This window comes from Oryzias melastigma, linkage group LG6, assembly GCF_002922805.2.
Source record: "Oryzias melastigma strain HK-1 linkage group LG6, ASM292280v2, whole genome shotgun sequence".
Lineage (NCBI taxonomy): Eukaryota > Metazoa > Chordata > Actinopteri > Beloniformes > Adrianichthyidae > Oryzias > Oryzias melastigma.
Window position 1 is genome coordinate 31,121,856 of NC_050517.1, and position 21,930 is coordinate 31,143,785.

At 39.7% G+C, this 21,930-nt stretch overlaps 1 protein-coding gene across 1 annotated transcript in view; it reads left to right on the forward strand.

Annotated features, from left to right (window-relative positions):
• Positions 1 to 21,930, forward strand: part of cdh13 (cadherin 13, H-cadherin (heart)) — a 431,031-nt gene that overhangs the window by 146,794 nt on the left and 262,307 nt on the right. The window contains exon 3 of the mRNA XM_024281692.2: positions 11,146 to 11,354. Coding sequence (XP_024137460.1) covers positions 11,146 to 11,354 — 209 coding nt within the window. The remainder of the gene's footprint in view (positions 1 to 11,145; positions 11,355 to 21,930) is intronic.

A 21,930-nucleotide genomic window follows, 5' to 3' on the forward strand; every position in this document is an offset into this window, starting at 1 on the left:
CTGCGCAAATTTGCGCAGGCTTAGGAATTCTAGTGTTAAGGACGAGTGAAAATGGTTCCAGATTTTGCAAAGAGCAAAGGACGCTTTTGTAATGAATTCCAGTGAAGGACACGCATATTAGAGCTCCGAAACTTCAGACTTTCACTTTCCAAATTTAGCCACAAACTGAAAAGAAAAAACAAATAAATAAATTTGGTCCTCATAGCTCAAGACAACAGAGGAATTTGATGGTGAAGATAGCGAGAGGGAGAGATAAAAAAATGCAACATTTAAACACTGTAGACGAGACGCCTTTGATTCTACTTCAGATCAGAAAGTAGCTGCTTTCATCGGATTCGCTCTGCGCCACACAGCACTGGACAGCAGCTCACATCAAAACATCATTACCATAAGTTTTCCCGCCTCTCCTGATGAGCAGCGTTCTGCCACCTGACGTTTGAGAACCTCGTGAACATCGGTAGTACAGATAGTGGGGTTAAATCATTTGCCAAAGGCGAGATGAAAGGCCGTGCCACCGGGACGGCTGCGGAGGGGAAAGTCTGTCAAATTGTTGCCCGGTGAGATGAGCCCCGGCCTTGTTACTATTGAATCCCAGTAATGGCTCGTACACAATGCTCCGCCACAGGAAACTCTGGGGTGGAATTCAATTCAGGGTGTAAATACATTCTCCAAAGCAGCTCTCTCTAATGTCAGGTGATTATTTGAGAACGGTGTTCTCCTGAGCCGTCGCCTTTTTTCTTCATTTTTCTGAGGCTGAGCATTGTCTGCCTGGTTAGACACGGCAGCTATCAGCTGCAGCACACCCGCGCTGCTACCTTCAGAATTACTCCTCTGATTCGCATCGCTCCCATCACGGAGACTTGACATTTTGTTACAAGACAGAAAATAGTCTTCAAAACACCTCAAAGCAAAACTTAAGGTCCTGACAGCTCGGAGAAAAGAAATTCAATTTTTGTTCTCACTGAAAAGACTAGAACCGATGTAAATGCTCTCTAAAAATAAAGGTGAATGTCAATGTTCCACAGCACCTCGCTTCAACGTCATGTGGAACGTTTGAATTCAGTTTTGTCTCAAAGTTTTTGACTTTTTATAAAGTACACATATTTTTTTATTAAAATAATGAAACTTTTTGCCAAAACTCCCAAAACATTCCTGTTAGCGCTGACTGACGTTAGCAGCCTTTGATACTGTGGAAAACCAAGTACTGTTTGGCGCGTCGGATAGATTGGTGAGACAGTCAGTCACAGTCCACAGTTGAGTCAGATCTATCCTAAAGGTAGGGCTTATGCTCAAATGACAAATGACATGTGGAGTGCCTCAGGGTTTGATTCTTGGACCTCTGCTTTTCAGATGCTCCATGGAGGTCAGATTATGTACATTCACACTAGGTTAATACCAAAGGGGATTTGTGGGGAGGGGCGTCCATTTTCAATGTCCGGCGGTGCAGTTTGAGTGACGGGCAGTTCTCGAGCAGGAGAACGTTTTAAGTAGCATTTAGCAATAATTCTGATGCATGCCAGAATATTCCGGAGTCTGAACATCTAAACTTTGGTGAAACTGTCCACTGTGTCAGCCAATCAGAAGCTCAGTTTTGGGCAGTGATGTGTGGATTATGTAATCAGCAGCTGAAGTCTAAAAATGATTGTCGAATTCGGATTCTTCTCTTGAACACGTTTTTTCTTATTTGTATTGACACAGTGCTCAAGGTCGTCTGATTTTATTTTTTTTAAGTGTTTTATTATATATCCTTTGTTATTGTATTTGATTAATTCTTGATACAGCTGGAGAATTCCAATATTTTCGTTGTGTCACAATTTTCTTGTGCAACTGCAGTAAGGTTTTTTTGTATGAGCATTTTTAAAACTTTAGAGAGGATTTTATTTTTGGATTATTTTTATTTTGAGTTAACATACAATATAAATATATATATATATATTTTATCAATCTTCTAATGAGTTCCACCTTGTTACTTGTTGTGCAGGGAAGGTTTTTAGTGTGACACACCCTCCCCTCACCATGAGGCCCCTCCCTCCTCAGTTGGAGTGATCAGTCTGTGCTGGGAGTTTCACTCGTGCTGCCCACTGTCATGTTGTTTTCTGTTTTAAATACACAGTGGTCAGATTTAAGAGTCTCATCTTACATCAGCGACCATACTGAACCCGTTACACAACAATGACAATAAAAGGATTTCTGATTTCACACTAAGTTATCAAACTGGTTAAAGACAGAAGTACCGCTGAAAGTATCCATCATCCAGACTCAGCTCCTGCAGCAGACGGTGAACCTCGCGGTACTGGGAGAGTCTTTGAATGATCTCATGAACCCAGACGTGGAGACGTGATTACTGAGGATCAGATCTTTAATCATCTTTGTATTCTATGATGTTATGATGAAGATAAAAACTTTGGATGGTAGCTCCTCCCACACATAAATTGATCAGCAGGTTTATGAACACACTTTTGGACAAGTGTGGAGCAGCAAATTTAACAAAACAGGGGCAGACGGCACAAATATTCAGAGCGAAACGTGTTTTGTAGCATTAGAATAGTTTATATCATAGTTATGCAGCTGTATTGAGCTTTTGGTAGCTTTAATTTTAAGCAATCACATCTCATTATTAGAGTTTTTCAGTTTCCTTCACTTTACAAAAACAAGACGATGTTCTGTTTTACTCAGATCTGAGTTAAACTTTGGCTTTTATGATTTTATTCATGATGAGATTCCAATTGGCAGCATTATCTCCTGCAGTGACTCTGATCCTCCAAAAAATGCTGCTAGATTTTTGAAACCATTTAGTGAAATTGTAAAATGTTTGTCGGTGTAAATGTGTGTAGCATGAGTGAAAGTCACAGGAAAACGCTCACACTGCAGGTTTGTGTTCTAACCCCAATTCCAGTGCAGAGAAGGAGAAATATTCAACATTTTTTTCTCAGTGTTTATTTCTGCAGCTTACAATCTGCACTCCGCTGCTCCACGGCTTCTTGTTAATTTTTCTTTCGGCTCCTCGCAGTCACAGAGCTGCTGCTCTCTCATGCATACTCTTCCACCTTTCTCCCCGTTTGTGCTCTTATGCAGCCATGACACTTCTACCGTTGTTGCATCAAAGATAATCATAAGCTGCCAAGCGGATCAGTACTGAGAGGATGGCAGACTGTGTGCAGCTCGCGAGCTCTGCATGGAGTAAAGCTGCTACCGACTCTAGAGGCAGAAACTTGATGGTAAAGGAGTGTTTACACACATCAAGAATGGAAGGTGAAGTTTGACTGGTGCTGTTGGAAACCAAATAGAGATTTCAACTTCCTCATGACGGGGAAGCGGCAACGGTGTCAGCAGAGGAAAGTGTCTTAGCAGCGTTCAGGTGCTTCAAGGAAGAGATGCCAGCGTTTCCTCACTCATGATCTCACTTAGTCATCATTTTGAGAGTTTTCAGAAGTCCGACTGCAGCAGAAACTCCCATGTAAATGCAACAGGTGTTTAGTTCTTAGAGTTCAACTCATTTGAAATTAATGCAACAAAAGCATGAAAGCAGGCCTGTCCAAGTCCAGGCCTCCTGCTGATTTTCATGAAGCATTTTTTTATTGGCTGTTGACTTCCTGGATCGGGCTGGAAAAAAAGAAAATAAAGTAACAGTCCCTTTGTTTTTGGTAATACAAGTGCAGTAGATGTAACACTTCACTGTTAACGTTTTAGTTTTGCAGATATTTTTAAATGCAGTTTTCCTTTTTTTTTGGCTGTAGACCACCATTATCAGTCAATCTTCTCCTTGCCATGTCCTTCTGGTCCCAACAGGTAACAAGTCACAGACTTCAAATGTTATATTAGAAATGAACCACAAAGAACAACTGATAGCCAAGCTTTGTCTCCAAGTACAAACAAAATTAAACAATTGGACCCCATAAATACAAAATAAACGGATCCTGATGAATTATGGATCCTGGACAAGCCCCCGATTTATGTTACGCCCCATTTTGTCTAGGAGATCGAGGAGCATAACATGAAAGTCAAATTAAGAAAAATGGTGTAACAAAAACACAAAACAAAGAAAAACCAAAACCAAATACGGCCACAACCGTAACAACTGTCTCATTTTCCAGAACATAGTTTCTGCAGAACAGCAGGAATTCATTCAAAATTCTTTTTTTGTTGTTGAGTTTATTTGTCAGGGACAATGTGCAAAAATGTTAAAGATGCTTTATACCAGCTCATAGCCAAAGCTAGTTTCTGTCTGTCCTGAACAGAAATAAACACAATGTAAATGTAAAGAGTAGGACTGAGTTTTATCAAAAATGTCCGGATTCAGTTCAATTCACCTGAGCCTGGATCAGATCGGATCGGATCGGATTGATTCAGAGTTTACACGGGTTACATATTTGGACACATTTGTTTAGAAATGCATTAAAAATCTCCTCTATGATTTGAATATATCTATATTAATCTGATCCAGTTCACATACTGTAAAATGTATTACTGAACTAATGACATTGCTATTATCATACAGTGTTACATGGATTCTCAAAGAAGCTCCAACAATTGTTCTCCCTCTCCTGGAGGGAGTTTTAGTTTGTCCACTAGGTGGCGATCGTGCTACAGCATTACACCTTATTTCAGAAGAAGAAAGTATAAACAAAAAACTGTGTTTTAGAACACAAATATTTACTTTAAAAATATTTCCTGTAAGAGTTTGAAAAATTCATTTAGTCATAAAAGTATGTTTAGATCGACCGAGCGTTAGCATTAGCATTAGCCATCCAATGGGAAATCCCATTATATGTTAGCATCAAGCTAGCAAACTTTAGCTTTATGGGTTAGATCGATCTCTAGTTTTATGGAACGATTATTGATCTATTAAGCTTGGATCAATTTTATCTCGTGTAAATATTCATTCAAATACCCACTAGCACATTAAACATTTCCACTGACTACTCAGTACATGATAAAAATCTACAATCAAATCTAACTAAAACCATATCACTGCTTAGAGACCAATTGAGCATTGAACATTACAAACGATGGTTACATGATAAAAAGGTTGAGTTGTGGGCGGGGCCAACAGCATGGAGCACCCAGTTCCCCCTTCCCCTCCCCATTACTGAGAGCTCTCTGTTTACACACTCTCCCTTTATACCTTACAGCCCCCCTAATCTAACATTACAAGTGGAACAAAAATGGTGAGCACTATCTTCGTTATCCAGCCGTTCAGTTTAGATCCAGATTCCAGTTCAGACGATGAAAACAAAGACGTTCATGGATCTATTTGGCTACAAGGGAATACATCAGAATGGAGCAGATAGTTTGTGGCCAGTCCATCACAATAATTTGAATAAAGAAATACTCAGAAATGCAGTTTTAATCTTAGTTTTCTCTGTAAGTCCATCATCAGAACAATGCCTCAAGAACATGCCAAAAACACCAGTTTCAATGGTCTTCTGTGCTTTCAAGCATTAAGTCTGTCATCAGTCATCCTGCAAGAGTTTTAAATGAATCTGCTTTTTTGAAAAGTTGTCATGGACACATTCAGTTTCATTATAAAATCCCTGAAAACCAGTGCCGCCATTCATAGGCTCAGTGGGGAATTTTGGCCTACATGGAACTTGAAAGTCAAACTCACAGAGGAAGTTAAAGAGCCTCTCCAAACCCTGCTTTTCATTTGGAATCACCAGTTAGAGGTTTTAATGACCCTCATCCGTGTTGTGCTCCGCTCTCTCAATCCCGAGCCAGAAAGGAGTGGGGGTGTGGTGGTGCTGATGCTGAGTGGGCTAAGTTGTATTCTGTCATTGTTGTCTGACTTCAAAGCCATCAGCTCAACATGCTCTCCTCTAAAATCCCCCCAAACCTGACAACATTAGAATACCATCAAACACTCTCTGGCTGCCTTTGAAACGCCACTGACACTGCCGCTGCAATTTGCAGACTCTAAAGAGCCGGTCCATGTTATTGAAATAAATCTGAGCCTTGTAATGGGAATGGAAATGAACACATCTTTCATGCTTTGACTTAGAAGTGAGAGTTGAGCTGTAAGATGAGTTGTTTCCCTGGAGAGGAGGTTGTTGACTTTGTAGCTCTCCTCCGTTGTCCGTTGCAGCTTTTCATTCCTGCTATTTTCTGTTGTTCTGCTCTCTCCATTCATTGTCTTATTTTTTTCCGCTCTTTCTCTTCCACTCATCAATCATACGGCAGGAAATGACTCTTCAAAGACTTCAAACCTTCTGCAGGGAAAGAGATTAAAGCTAAACAGTCACAAAGGTTAAGTGTGTCAAATGAGAGCTTTGAGAAACACCAGTCAGCAGATTTTTAATTATCAGGAAAAACTGGTGGTGGACGTTCACGGTTTGACTTTGAACTGGTGAGATGGAAATTAGCTTTCTTTAAACTGATGAGTCACAGACAGATGCATCAGATTCTACAATCTTCATGGTCATTTTGCAACACATTCTCATCCCCAAGTTGTCACGTATTGACGTTTGGCTAAGGCCCCCCCTGCATCAGTTTTTGACATTTTTGGTGTCCGCAATTTGATGTTTTTTGAGGTGCTAGTTGTTTATAAAATTAAGGGTCAGCAATTTTTGGGATGCGGCACTGGACACGAACCTGTACCGGTACTAGGTTAGGGACGCGTTCCGAGGACCAGGACCTGGACTGGTCCTTGGGATGTGGTACCCAGTACTGGTACTGGATGTGGTACTGGACGTAAACCGGTACTGGGTTAGGGTGCCGGTACTGGATGTATCCCAAGGACTAGGACATAGATTGGTCTTCGGGATCCAGTACCCAGTACTGATACTGCATGTGCTATTAGACGTGAACCTGTACTGGTACTGTGTTAGGGTACTGGTCATGTCCCGAGGATAACTTTGTGTCCTAGTCCTGGTACTGGACGTGCCCCAAGGACCAGTCTGTGTCCTAGTCCTTGGGACGCATCCAGTAAAAGGACTAGGACCTGGACTGGTCCTCGGGATCAGGTACCCAGTTGTGCCACTGGATGCTGTACTGGATGTGTACCAGTACTGGTACTGGGTTAGGAAACTGGCACTGGACACTTCCAGAGGACCAGTCTGTGTCCTAGTCCTTGAGATGCGTCCAGTACAAGGATTAGGACCTGCACTAGTCCTCGGGATCCGGTACCCAGTTCCGGTACTGGATGCTGTACTAGATGTGAACCAGTACTGCTACTGTGTTAGGGTACTGGACATGTCCTGAGGACCAATCTGTATCCTAGTCCTTTGGACACGTCCAGTACCTGTACAGTGATATCGCATCTGGTACCGGTTTGGGTCCGGTACCACGTCTAGTGCCGGGTTAGGGTACCTTCACTGGGTTTGGGTACCAGTGCGCTCCACGTGGCGGTACTGGACCGGTTCCGGTTCGGGATCTGGAGGTTGGGGACAGTGATTTAATGAAAACACGACGGGTAGGGGTCCTTAACTGCTGTTGTTCACCTTTTAGCTTATCCCTGTAGGGGTCGCCACAGAGAAACAGCTTTCACTACATCGCACCGGTGATCTGGCAGAGAGTTTTTATGCTGGATGCCCTTCCTGACACAACCTTGTATTTGTAAGGCAGAGCGGAGATCTGTTAGGCAGCACCATCAAGGGTCTTGCCTAAGGACACGCACTGGATTAAGCTCAATGCACGCCATGGGGATTGAACCCACGCTTCTCAGGCCCTATACCGACCCACTGAGCCAACCAGCCGCCAAGTGGAAGGGTCCTTCACCAAATGTCAATATGAGGCAATTTGGGAGCCAGAGCGTGTTGAATTTTGTTGGAGAAACACAAAAGATGATCTACAGAAAAGGTTTTTGTGGAGTTGATTTAATTCTCTTAAAGCAGCCGCTGAAGACTGCAGCCCTTTCTGCTGAAGATGCATGCTAATTTCAGCCGTAAGCTGCTGTACTGCTCAAGCAGTCGTCCCTGCTGTGTGCTGAGCCGTCTGCAGAACACAACTGTCACTTTAGAAATCCAAATGCGGTGAGACTTGCATTTCTACATCAGCATTTCTGAAACAAAAATGTAGCATTATATATCATTTCTATTATTCATTGTTGCATTATGTTTGAGAGGAGAAGGTTTGTGGAAAATCTGCTCATAAATAACTGGTTTATATGCATCAGTGAGCAGAACACTATTAGACAAAAGGGTCATTTTCATCATAAAACCACCAAACAAAGGAGAAACAAGGAATACTTTCAAATGAAATATCTGCAACAATTGGTAAAACCCAGTCCCATACTCTGTGTTTATTAACCTTGATGTAAACATTGAAGCTCATTGGCGCTCAGCATTTCTATAACCTGATGCTAGTTTTATACTATTCTTCAGAACCTTCCAATTCTTCCATCTGGTTTCCAAAAACAAAACAAAAAATCATTTTTTTGTCTTCAACTGAAGGAAGTTTGACTTCTGCTCTCTGCAGCAGCAACAACAACAGAAGACTTGAGTAGATTGTAAAGTTGATTTCCGTCCGCATGAACAATAATAGTCGGCATGATCTGACAGACACAGAGAGTGAAATTTAAAAGCAGAAATCCAAGAATCGAATCCTCAGGAACTATGCATTACATGGCCACCCTCTTGGATGCAGGATCGCCATGGAAACAACATAAGACCCAACTGTGGACGGTATCTGATGATCCCGCCCCCCTTCCCAGCGTGGCGAGGAGGATTTTCTGGTTCATGGCATCAGAGGTTTCTCTTAGATCAAGCAGTTCCCCAAACTGATGGTTTTCCTGTGTTTGTAAAAATGTTGTTTTCCTAACAAATGTGGCGTTTTGACTGAAGCCTGACCGGAAAACGAAAACTATTTTTTTTTTGTAATAATTTTATTTCTGAAAGGATGATTGGCGTTGGTCTGAAATTGTTATTTGTGGAGGAGTCCATGCTGGGGTGTAAACAAACTGCACTTTTAGTCATTTTGGAAAAATCGTTTTCACATGAATGAGACAAAAACAACTTTTAGTGCATTTTTTCCCCATTAGCTGAAAGTTTTTGTCCTTCAGTGTTTTTACACACATCTGGCTGATATTTATATTTAGTTAGGCTGTTGCTGGGATCTAGCTGCAGTTGTCATGGATGACTGTGTTTGCATATTTTAGTGTTTTAAACTTTCCTGTTGTAAAAAGGAAGTATCTCACTTTAGTAACCGCAGTTAGACCATGTGACCAGCTTTAATAAAACGCTCTTTAACTCACGTCAAACTAAATAAATATTGTCTAGCTAGTCTCACATTGTGTTTTCAGGAAATTGTTTTGTTCCCTACATATTTAATTTTGCTGTAACATAACTTTATCACTGCATGACTTTTATCAAATTGACCCTCAACACTATGAAGCCAAAATGCTTCAAAGGGACCCTACCATGAAAACAAAATCTGATCTTTTAAGTGTATTTTAATGTTCATTTCTCACTATAAAGAATTTTATCTGTTCACGCATTTCTGAGTAATGCTCTAAGAACCTGCACAGTCTGCAGCAGCCCCTCCCATACTCACATGATGATGTCACAGAGTGAGACAGCCCCTTTCAGGAAGAATTTGCTCTGATGGCTCCAGTCTAAAACCAACACTCAGTTTCTCCACTGAGCTAGCAGTGATCAGCAAAAAACTCTAATTTTAGATGCAGAATACCGGATATCTTAGTTGTGTCCTCTCTTTAATAAATTCGAGTTCAGCTACGTGCTAGCTATTTTGGCTAATTTAGGCTATTTAAAAAAAAGGGGGCTATTTTGAAGTTTAGGTACTTCTTTCCGCTACATGCTAGCTTTTTTGCTAATTTATGCTTTTATTCAGTTTTTTCATCCATTTTAAAGTTTAGCTACTTCTTTCAGCTACATGCTAGCTGTTTTGGCTTACCCAAGGTTTTTTAAGCTAATTTGGCATTTAACTAATATTTTAGCCGGCTGTCAGGTTCACCGTTTTTTGCCGTCAATTTCAGCTTTTATCAGCACTAACATCTTCAGCAGCCAAATTCAACTTCCAGCATTCACACTAGCATTATTTCAGGTAATGCTGTATATCTAGTTCATAATTGCATTAAAAAGTTACAGTTTTAAAGTTAAAAAAATGTAGTTTAGAGTGTTCAATAAATGTATATCCGTGACCTAAAGTGAGTTTTGGATTTTGACCCCTGTACGATTGAGTTTGACACTCCTGGTTTAAGAAAATCATGGTAAGCACTTTAAAGCGACTCGGGTGAGGAGATCTGGAATGTTTGTGTCCTCTTCAGAAGTCGTTGAAAAATTCTTTGCCTTTAGTTCTGTTTGTTAGTTTTACTTTAAATCATATCATTTCTTCAATTATTTAAAATTCAAAAAACAATTCAGAATCATTCATGGATCTTAATCAATGCATCTAAAAATTTTTTTCGCCCTCCACTAGTTGTGACTAAGGCTTAAGACCCAACATCTTGTTACAGTTTTTTTTTTTTTTTTTAAGTTTTTTTAAAGGTTTTTACCCGAATTTATGAAGAGCTAAGAGTCTAGTTGAGCTTATGAAGAAGGAAACATCTCATGTGGAATCATGTTTTTCCTTCCTTTTGCTCTATTTTCATTTCTCTGCAACTAGAATTAACAGCCAGTTCTCATGCAGACTCACTTTGTGAACTTTTCCTGATCCGCCATGTTTGGGGTCACCAGGTGAGGAAAAGTGGAGGTGAGGGAGGACGTCAGGATGTGGAGGAAGTGGGATCGTGTTGCTGAACATGAGGTGGGGTTTATAATTCCTGGTTGGATCTTTGGCTTCGTCTCCGTCTGCCAGACCACACCAGCTTGCCTCTAATGCATGGAGCACCGAGGTGACACTCTCCGCCCTCAGCTCGTGTCCCTGCATCCTCTACTGCATAAACAACTCCAGCAGGTCATCAGCAGAGGATCAGCCGTAAAAAGTGACGGTTCCCTTTTGGAGCATCACTAACTCTTTCCGTCAGCTCTTGGTGCGGGTTAGATGTATTTCCTCCGGGTGTTTGTTTGTACCTGAAAGATGCTCGCTGTTATGGATTGTTTGACAGGCCCTCAACTTCTTTTCTTAACATCACAGCGGGAACCTCAGTGACTGTCAAGGGGCCTGTTTTGCTTGACATTGTTGTTATTCCTGATCTATTTTTTTGTTCCGAGCAATGTCAAAACATCTACCTGTTCTTTGTGTTTCCTCCAGTGGAGTTTGATGACTGCGCGGGGAACGAGAACGCCACGTTTGATGTGTCAGATCCCAGCTTCTATGTGGACGCGGATCTAAATTTGGCGCCCCAGCGGGACGTGGTGGACAGTCAGCCCGTCCTGTTCGTTCACGGGGTCAGTGCACATGCAGATGACATCGCACAGGTGGAAATCACAGGACTGCCACTTCGTGTCAACACGCTCAGAGTGAGTAACACTTTCTGGTTTGCAGATTTGGCTTGAACATTTATTTTTAACCTGATCAAATGTAGTTTCTTGTATATGCACATTTTTAGTTATGATAAAACATGCACATAACTATTGTTGACCATCAATGCTCTAAATTAAATGAAATATACAAAAAAGTTCCACATCAGTGTTTACATTACAAACTGAATTAACTAACTAGAGCTCACCAGTACACACATTTTACACTCATCCATCCATGTTTCTTTAACAGATTCATCCCTGTTAGGGTCACAGTTACGCTAAAGCTTTGTCAGCATCTACCAAGGAGAAACCCAATTCTCTCAGCGGGAAAGGTCATCAGGTTCAGAAACACATTCCCAGTTACATGAGAAAAAGGACAAAGAAATACTTTTAAATTCAGCACTTTTCTACAAATTATCTATATACAAAATATGTCACATGTCTTAGACTGTAATGCTGATGTTTTCAAAGATCGATTATCGATTTATCTCACTTTGAAATCATTTAAAATGGCAAAGATCGACCGATCGATCTGGTTAGATCACAGGAATAAACATCGATTCACTGATGAATCGTTACACCCCTAGTTTGAAAGTAAGAGTTATTTACTAACTTTTACAAAAGATGTGAGGTTATTTGAGACACACTTTTGCAAACAATGTTAAAGAAGAAAGAAAATAGCAATCTAGTTAAAGAAATGCACTGGTAACACTTTGGAGGAGGTTTTTTCCCATTGGATTGAGCTCCGATGTGCTCTAAGATTCCTCTGTCTGAATACAGTCTGATCTCGGAGTGGAACAGCTGACCCAAAACGCCCACCGCAGCTGTAATGTAAAGACAGTAGGAATAAGGAAACCGATGAGCTGCAGACAAATGCACAGCAACCATTGTCTTTTTATCAGACAGAAAAAAGGTGCAACTGTTTATTTGTTAGAACGTTTATTTTAAAAGTTGCTGTAAACTCTTCTTACAAGCTTTCTGTGTCTCGTTACCTGTGACGTCATCCTAAAAACTTTCTAGAATTCTGTTAAAAACAATACTTTAACACCACGACAATGCACGGAAATGTGGCTGAAAGAATGCAGTGTCATTAAAACAATGCAGTACACGTGTGTGCTAGTGATCCATGTGGACTACAGATCATCCGTGATCCGCTCTACCCCTACATAAAATCATCATCACCAATGTTAACATTTACAGCTATCAATATGAATAAGTAGTAATGAGTTTGCGCTAGCGTTAGCTTAGCTTACCTAGACGATGATCCCTCTTCAGCGTGATCATCCTCATTCAGCTCTTCAGGTGTTCATTCATCATCATAGTGCTGCAGATTTTTTTCAACGTTTCCCTCACTTTCAAGCTCCGTTGGGTGTTGTTATGTTATCTGAGTCTTACTAGAACTCCCTGTGACATCACTACTGACCGGATGCTTGTCTGCCATTGTCTTTGACACACGTGTAGTTTTGAGATAAAATCAAGAGGAAAAAAACAATAACCAAACGTCAACTGTTAAAATAGTCGTTGGTGATTTTAATAGTCGACTTAGTCATGATTAATCGACTAAACGTGGCAGACCTAATGAACTATCCCAACAAGGATTGCAAAGCACGGATTTAATTATTCTTTCCCTCATTGAACATAATTCCTGGAAAATGAATGAAGAAATCTTTAGTCACATGTTTTTGTTTACAAACTTTATTTTGAAAAGTTCCCTTGACAGCAGTCTGAATACAGACCAAACACGAGGTTCAGGACTGGATCTGGACCAAACTTAGCAGACCGGGTTCAAACCAACAGACTGTTCTTTCATTCTGATGTTAAATGCTTGTGGATTATTTTCATTTTCTTTCAAATTCTAATATATTTTACAGGTAAAAAAAACAATGAAAACACATGTAGGATTTATCATTAAGTCTTTTTGGGGAGTTTACTTCTCAACTCCTCAAACCCAGAGTGTAGAATGCTCAGACAGAAGATGATGGGATTAGTCATTTTCTTGTGTTATGTCTTAGCTTAGAAGAAAGCTTTGAGATATTTTGGATTTTAACTGTTCCTAAAATAAACAATCTCCAGGAGATTAGGAGAACAACCGCTGTCAAACTGTCTTTGTCCTGAAAGGGTTTCCCTGTGGAGAGAATGGATGAAAAAAGTTCAAATAAGCACTATAGGATTATGTAAGGGGGAATAAATATCACAAAATGAGTCCATTAAATGGTTTTATTACCTCACATTGTCACAGCTGCGTGTTTTTCTTAAACTGACAGGTATTCTAAATCGAGGCAGAGAATAAGCAGCTTAGCAGCAGAAATTCACCTGTAAATCCAGCCTCTCTGGCATTCACTGTGTTTTTATACATGTATGATCTCAAATGCAAATTAAATCAATTTTAACCCCGATTCATCAAGAGTTCAAAGACGTGTTGTTAGTCACAGTCATTCACATGTTGATTTATTCTAATCATTTATAAATGTGGAGAACACTTAGAAAAACCTGAATTATCATTTATTATCATAATGACTAAACACAAACGGCAGCGATGTTCAAGAAAACATGTTTTAATCTAAATAAATGCACCTATGAACTTAAGTGTTAATAGAATTATGCCAAAAATTAAATAAATCTGATAGACTAGATTATTGGAATAAGCAAAATTATAAGATACGAACCAGAAATCATTTGGCCTCAAACAAGACATTTGATTTTTACTCCCCAAGGAGTTTATTTAAACTCGTTCTTTTTCAGAGCAAATATATGCAGTGAAATAAACGGGTTGGATCCATGTTTCGTTATCAGGTTTGTCCTGACAGACTTGGGTCAGAACAAATGTTAAAGCCAGGTTAGCATCTCGATTGTGATCGTGTAATGGAGCCACCGTAGCATTTATCTACAGGCCATGCACGGGAAACAGCATGCAGAGATGCCAGAGTGAGAACGGCGATAAGATTGTGTGGAGTGAAGAGGAGGTTGAGGTGTGGAAATATGGCGGCGGCGTGATAAAGCAGAGGAGTTTCAAAGCACCTCTGGGATTGAAAATATTGCCAAAATGCTAATAAAACCCGAGGATGGAGTAACATTTAAGCAAAAGTATGAGTGCCGGGAATCGATTGAAAAATTAACAAATTAATTGCAAACTGGAAAATTGATCACGATTATTTATTTATTTATTTTTTTTGAGTATTTGCCAACCACTTGTTATCTGCAAATAATCAAAATATGAAATTACACAGAATTGTACATTTACAATGTTTATTTGTAACCCTTTAACCTCTGTATTTTCAATTTGAAAGACTACTTTGCTGCTTTTTTGGTATCATTGTGATCAACACAACCTCTCCTACTTGACACTTCCTTTATTTTGTCTTTTATCCATCTGGAAAAATGGGATTCATTTTGCTGTGGAACCCCAAAAATGTTTAACAAACTGTTTTTACAACATAGAATGAAAGTTTTAGGTGTCATTTTATAAAAACAAAAAGAATAAAATTGTCAACAAAATAATCAACATGTTTTTGAATAAAAAATCCAGGTAAAAGTCCCAGAATCCTTTGGACCATATACTGTATATGAAGAGTTTCTGTTGATAGAACATCACAGACCTCACAGCTCCATGATGAGATCTTTCTGATGTGGCTTCAGCCACCAGACGACCCAAAATAATAAAATGTTCTCTCCTAAAAGAAGTTTGACATTTTTTCCTGGAATTCTGTTTTTTTTTTCTTTTTTCTCATGAATTGTTCTTGTTGTCTATGTGAGAAATAATAAAAAAATATTTGATAGAAGTTTGATCCAGTTGGATTTCAGGTTGTCTCAGCTGGAATCTGCGTTCAGGTGGAGGCGTGTCTTCTCTGAACTGCTTTCCTCTCGTAACAGCGGTGGGCGGGACTTTTGTGGAGAACCGTGGAGTTTCCGCAATTTTTAGACATTGCATGTGGTCATAAAAAATTCCTATGGCAGAGACATTTTAGAAAAATAGAAAAATAGTTAAATGAAATATCAATAGTTATGGTGAAAAAACAATAAATAAAATAATAATATTAATTTGAGGGCAGTAGAGACGTTCTGGACAAAAACACTGTTAGTCTTTGTTTCTGATCAGATGGAGAACGGGTTGCCAGGTGTTATCAAATCTGAGATTAGGACCTGTATGGAGTATCTAATTTGTTCTAGAGATAAAGGTCATTTCACCAGTGTTTGGGGGAGTTTGTCCTTCCATCTCAGAGAACGATCCGCCGGGCCATGAGCAAACCCTAATTACCAAACATGCAGTTAGAGTTTGAAATATATCTCAGGTACGTATCAAGTTTCCACATGAGGAAATGTTCGGATGTATTTTCCATCTTAAAGTCATTCAAATGTTAATTAAATAGCACGCATAGCAAGCCGATGAGTGGGGCTAAGGTAAAGAGGTCGGCAGAGTTCTCATTATGTCACTATCAGTTCATCTGCTGAAGCTCCTCCAGCTCTGGGACCCGTCTTATCAGAGAATCTTTGGTTCCGTTCTCTGTCCATATCCTGAGGAACACCTCATCCTGCACTCAGCGCCGTCATCTCTCCACCTGGAGCTCAGCATCATGTTCAACCGGAGCTGGAGCACAATCTGGAGTGAACTAAAAGCTTGAGTCAGGATTTTAAGTTCTGGAACGATTTAGGAGAATTTACAAAACCATAAAATATAGTTTAGAAGTCAAACTTTTTCCATTTACTGTACAGTTTAATGCATCTGATGTTTTCGTAGGTTTCTCTCTTTTATAACCATCTGAATGTGTCAACGTCAAGGCCCGGGGGCCGGATCCGGCCCTCCAGATCATTTTATTTTATTGTTATTAATGATCCGATGTTATCTTGAGCTCATTTCTAACTTGTATAATTTTTATATAAGTTTAATGTAGAGTAAAATATTGAAAGTTATTTAAGGTTTAAGTTGATTTATTCTGGAATAATATTCCTGACTTTTTATTATAAATAATTATGTTAAAAAGTTACAGTTTTAAAGTTTTAGAAAAAAGATTTTTAGGCTATTTTGAAGTTTATAGATAAAAATAACAAAGTGCTTCACAGTACAACACAAAGTAAAACACAGAATATAAGAACAGAATTAAGAAAAAGCTATTTTAAAAAGATGTGTTTTTGGCTGCTTTTTAAAAGAAAACATTAAGTCTAAATAGAGTCTATTTTGGAGGTTAGCTAATACTCCATCCACATGCTAGCTGTTTTGGCTAATTTGGGCTTTTTTTTTTACAGTTTATTAGGCTATTTTCAACTTCAGCTATTTTCAAAGCTACATGCTTTTTGGCTAACCTACATTTTTTAGGCTAACTTAGCATTTAGATAATATTATAGCTGGCCATCAGCTTCAGCAGTTTTAGCTATCAATTTTAGCATCTTCAGCGGCCAAATTAATCTTCCAGCATTCTCACTAGCATTATCACAGGTACTGCTATATATCTAGCTCATAATTATGTTAAAAAGTTTCAGTTTTAAAGCTTTATAAATGTAGTTTTAGAGTGTTCAATAAATATTTGTCCTGTTTGGCCCGTGATCTAAGGTTTGTTTTGGATTGTGGCCCCTCCTGTGATTCAGTTTGACACTCCTGATCTAATGCAATCCGGAAAGATACAAGGTGAATTTATCAGAACAGTAAACGGTACTGTAGCTGAAAATATTGGCTTGTGATAATTGATAAGTGCCGGGAGCGAAGCTCGAGTGAATCATTTTTTAATTCGTTAGCGCGAGCTGCTGGTTTGGTGTAACACAGACCCAGCAGGAGAGGGGGGGGGGCTGATGAATGATTCCCATTAGAAGCAAAACTCTGAATCCAATGAGTAATTTATTCCCCCTATTTTTGCAGACGATCAATATGTGGAATGGAAGAATGCATTTCAATTTAACAAATGCACGCTCCACGATATGGACTTTTTTCTGCGAGTTGTTCCTCATTGTTTCGGTTGTGCTTTGCAGAGCAACAGTCATTCAGAACATTTTCGTGCCTTCGGGGAGAATAAACAGGCATCATTCAAATGTAACTGCTGATAAGAGTGGAAATAATTCACGTCCAAACCTCCATTTATTTAGCTTTTGTTAACTTTCTTACATTTTAATACACTGACTGAAATACAATATTGAATCCATTTTTTTCTGACCACATCTACACATTTATTGACGATTTTTAGGATAACATCCTGCAAACACAGCAAACACTAATATTCAGTTCTTCTCTCTGTGTCACACAGTAAAATGTGTTTACTTGTGATTATGCCCATTGTTCCCTCAATATAAACTAGATTTTATTGAAATGGCCACAGATGTGTTTTAAGCACCACTCAAACGCCAACGGCCCACTCCGATGACAACGACAGTCGTGTTTTGGTGTTTTAACCTGTTCTTCTGATGATGGAGGAGGAAGAAACTTGAGCTCCAAATTGTGTTTCTGAGGGTGTATTCAGACTGGAAAAGTCTGCAGGTCCAGATCGAGTCCTGAACCTCAGACTGACCTTAAACTGACATTTCTGTTTCAAACCAAAGTTGTGAGCAAAATCACATGACTCTAGAGCTCTTCAGTCATTGGCCAGGAATTATGAGGGCGGGGCAAAGCAACAAGAGAAAGAATAATGCAAGTTTTTAGATTTGTATCCTTGTTGGCATTGTAAACTTGTTCAAACTTCATATTTTTCTGAACAATTTTAGAACATCTGTATCAACGTCAGGTTTAACACTGTAACCACCGTAACAAAAGATTTGTGTGTGATATTTAAAGATTAAAATAACACTTTTAAAATCAATTAAAGGATAAATATGATTTTTTTATGGATAAATAAAGATCAAAACAGACCACTACATTACAAGTTTGTTTCATTTTTGCTTTAAGCTGGAAACTCCACCTGAGAAAAATTGGATTTATTTTGATATTGTTTGTGAAAAACTGTAACAGATTATTAACCGGCATGTTTTTAAACCTGTTTTTGCTGCGTCTTTACGAGCCTCACAGCAGTCTTAAAGGATGGTGATTGCAAACCTGTGGAAATACTAAAATCAAGAGAGACGTGAAGGCAGGATTATGAAATGAGACTGTAAATGCTGTCAAAAGCTCTCCTCTGGTTTCTGCAGCAGCACAGATGAGACGCCCGACTCTGACAGGAGTAATGGGAAACAGCAGGGATTATTTCATGGAGGACGTTTTCAGGTCAACAATGGATAACAAAGATGTTTTTTAAAAAATCCAGAGGGAAAAATAACTAAATGTCACCTATTCTGTCAAAGCTGTTAATGCCTGATGGCTTTGGAAGAAGAATGAAAACTGAAAAGGATAAAACTCCGCTTTAGAACACACAGTTTAAGATATTCTGGATGGAGTTTTGTCTCTGAAGCATTTGTTACTCCAGCGACCCAGCATTAGCTCTGTTCAAACATTTGTTTTATCAGTCGTACCTGCGTGTTTCCTCTCACTTGAGCTGAATAACAAAACTGTAAAACATTTATTCGTCCTCTTTAAACTTCCAGTGTCAGTAACAGATGTAACCAAGGCCAAACAAACAGCTGTCAAGGTCAAATCTGAGGATTTTTTATGCAACTTAATTAAATATGAACTTTGTGAAAAAAAAAAAAAAAAAAAACAATCATTAGGCTTTAAGAAAAGACGCCACACTGGTAACTGCTTAACATCTGAACTCAGTTATTTTGGGAAAAAATCTTCTGATTAGTTTTAAATAAAGAAGTTATGAGACAAAGGTCATGTCAGACTGAAACCAAGACCCATTTTCTAAATCTGTTTGACCCTTTTGGGGTCCCAGGGTTGCTGGAGCCTATCCCAGCTGCTGTTGGGTGCATGTGGGGTACACCCTGGACAGTTCGATTTCACCACAGATACTTACAGTCACAATTAGGGACCATTTTGAGTCTCTAATTAACCAATGAAGTCTGTTTGTGGACTGTGGGAGGAAACCAGTGTCCAGAGAAATCCATCCATGCACAAGGAGAACATGCTGCCAGGATTTGAACCATTGCTGTAAGGAAAGGGTGCTAACCACTGCACCACCGTGCAGCCTACCAGCAAACAAAACTATTATCTATTCTGAAACCAGTTTTACAGAAACTTGATGAATGGGACAGTAACTGCCATCAGCCCATGTTGCATTCTGTGATGTCCATTCTGGGGTCAAGGTCTGCTTGAACCATTTTTGTTATCCACCTCTTTCTGAATCCACCTTGGACCGCATCCAGCCATTGTTTGAACCGTCCTCAGTCTTTAGGTTAAAGTTTATTCTAAGATGGAGGCGGCTCGGAGAGCGTTTTCTCTGCAGCCATCCCACAAGGTCTGACTCAACACCGTTTTTTCCTTGGGTTTTGCTGGTTCACAGGGGGGTGTCGCCATCACACTCTCACAGTTGATGGGACGTCTTCACCCCAACACCCGAACTTCTGACCAATGTAAAGGATCCTAAGGTTCACTTCCCCATCCCAGTTACTTTCTCCAGGTCTGTGAACAATAGATTCATATAAATATGAAACCCACTTACTGATTATAACCAGGAATTAAAAAGGCAAAAAGTAACTGTTAACAAGCAAACAGCAAGCAAATAAAAAGCAACAATTAAAATGGTATTAAAGTCATGTAGAACTGAAAACAGTGTAAAAAACATCTATGGAAATGTAGAAAAAAACAGTTATGAAAATAAAATCCCTCACCAGCGAAATAAAGAGTTTGAATAAGTGAACAATCCTGGCAAGTGTTTGCAGCACCTCAATCTTTCTGTTTGTTTTGACCCGCCCCCATAACAGCTGGCCAATGATTGAAGGGATCTTTAGTCACATGGTTATCCCAGTCTGAATACAGACAAACACAAGGTTCAGGACTCAATCCAGAACAAACTGTTTCTAGACTGAATACGGCCACAGACTGTCTATTGGACGTGGTGGTTTGAATGGAGTGAAGATCTGCGCTCTCAGATCTTCAGGTATTATTTTGATCCAACAGAGCTGATGGAGAGCTCGACTCTCCTGCAGATGTATGAGTTTATTTTGTGCTGAATAATTGTAGATTCTTGTCTCTCTGGCACCAGCGTTGGCCTTGCTATTGTCCATTTCTCATCAGCTCTCTGGTACATTGTCAGAAGTGATTAATGGCTATTCTCCATGTGAGGTTGAGGGTGAAAATGGCAGAATAGACAAGGACATGACTTTGCTGCCAAAGAAACAGCCAGCTCAGATAATGGTTAAAAGAGAAGCCGAGTACTCTCAACATCAGTCAAGCATCTTAGCACTGATACAAACCATGTGCCTTTGTTTCCTTGTTGTTCATCAAGTGCGTCTGAGATGATGGTCGGTTCACTGAAACATGATTATTTAGAAGAGAAGCGAACGTTTCTGCAGCAGAAATGTAAGACCAGCTCACATGAAAGATTCTCGGCTCCCTTCTCTCACTGTGTCACCAACGTGTTCATCACCCAAGAAAATAAAAGTGAGAAGACAGGATTTTTCTAAGGAAGAAACAGGAATGAACTGTATGTGTAAAGTAGGAGGTATAAAGGTGAGAAGAGACAGTGAGTGACCTTTCCTCATTGAGCACTAAACTCATCTCTGCAGCCAGCTGGGCTTTTTTTTTTTTTCTCGGTGCATCTCACCTTCTTGATCCTCTTGCAGAACATTGATGGGTTGTAAAGCCTCATCAGTCCTCCTGGATCCCGGCTAAGTGGAGATGTGGATTTGGCAGCACAATCTTAACCCCAGCTCTTCTCACAAGCTCTTAAAATACTTACATTAGCAGTGTGCTGTCCACCTCCTCATACTTTCCTTTTTATGTCTCTCAAGCTTAGAAACAATGTGGATTGAGATGGCAGCACTCGTCCTTCAGCTCTTAAAACTCTAGGGTTGGAGCATGCGTTTACACACACCGCTGGCTGTGCTATTTACAGACCGAAATGAGTCCTTTACTCTCAGTTTTGTGCTGGATTCTGGTTAACAGCTTCAGGTTTGGCTTCGGATTTCTGCCTTTGACATTTTAAAGGTCATCCCTGAGTGAGTCTGATAAAAACGGTTGTTACAGACGTGCAGGTTTTTGTTTTCCTGCCTCACTTTCTAAAGCCAGACAAATGAAAATAAACTCTTACTACACAAAAGTCCATTTTCCCTCTTTTAATTATTCTCTCATCCTGATTGTAGTGAGAAGTGTGTCAGCTTCTTCTAGCCAACAATATTACACATGCAGCCAGCCTGCTGCTCACACTAACACTGCTGAGCTGCAAACAATGTGTTGTCCTTGTGTAAAAGATGGACAAAGCCAAGTGTCATAATGGAAATCAAACCACAAGAATTCAGGGTAATTGTCAGTTTCCAGTCTTGTCGTTCTTTCATTATTTTTTTCTCGACTGTAATTTGTATTAGTTTGGTTCAGCTTAGCCTTACGCTGAGTTCACACCGGAATGAATCAGCGGAATCCGCTTCAGCTCCAGTTCAGACCGGACACGTAGTTTTTCACGATGGTCGACATGCGCTTCTGCTCAGATGTGGTTATTTAGAGTTTTTAAATCTAATTTGACATCGTCCATCTTGACTTCTCTCTCGTTAAATGTGTTTTACC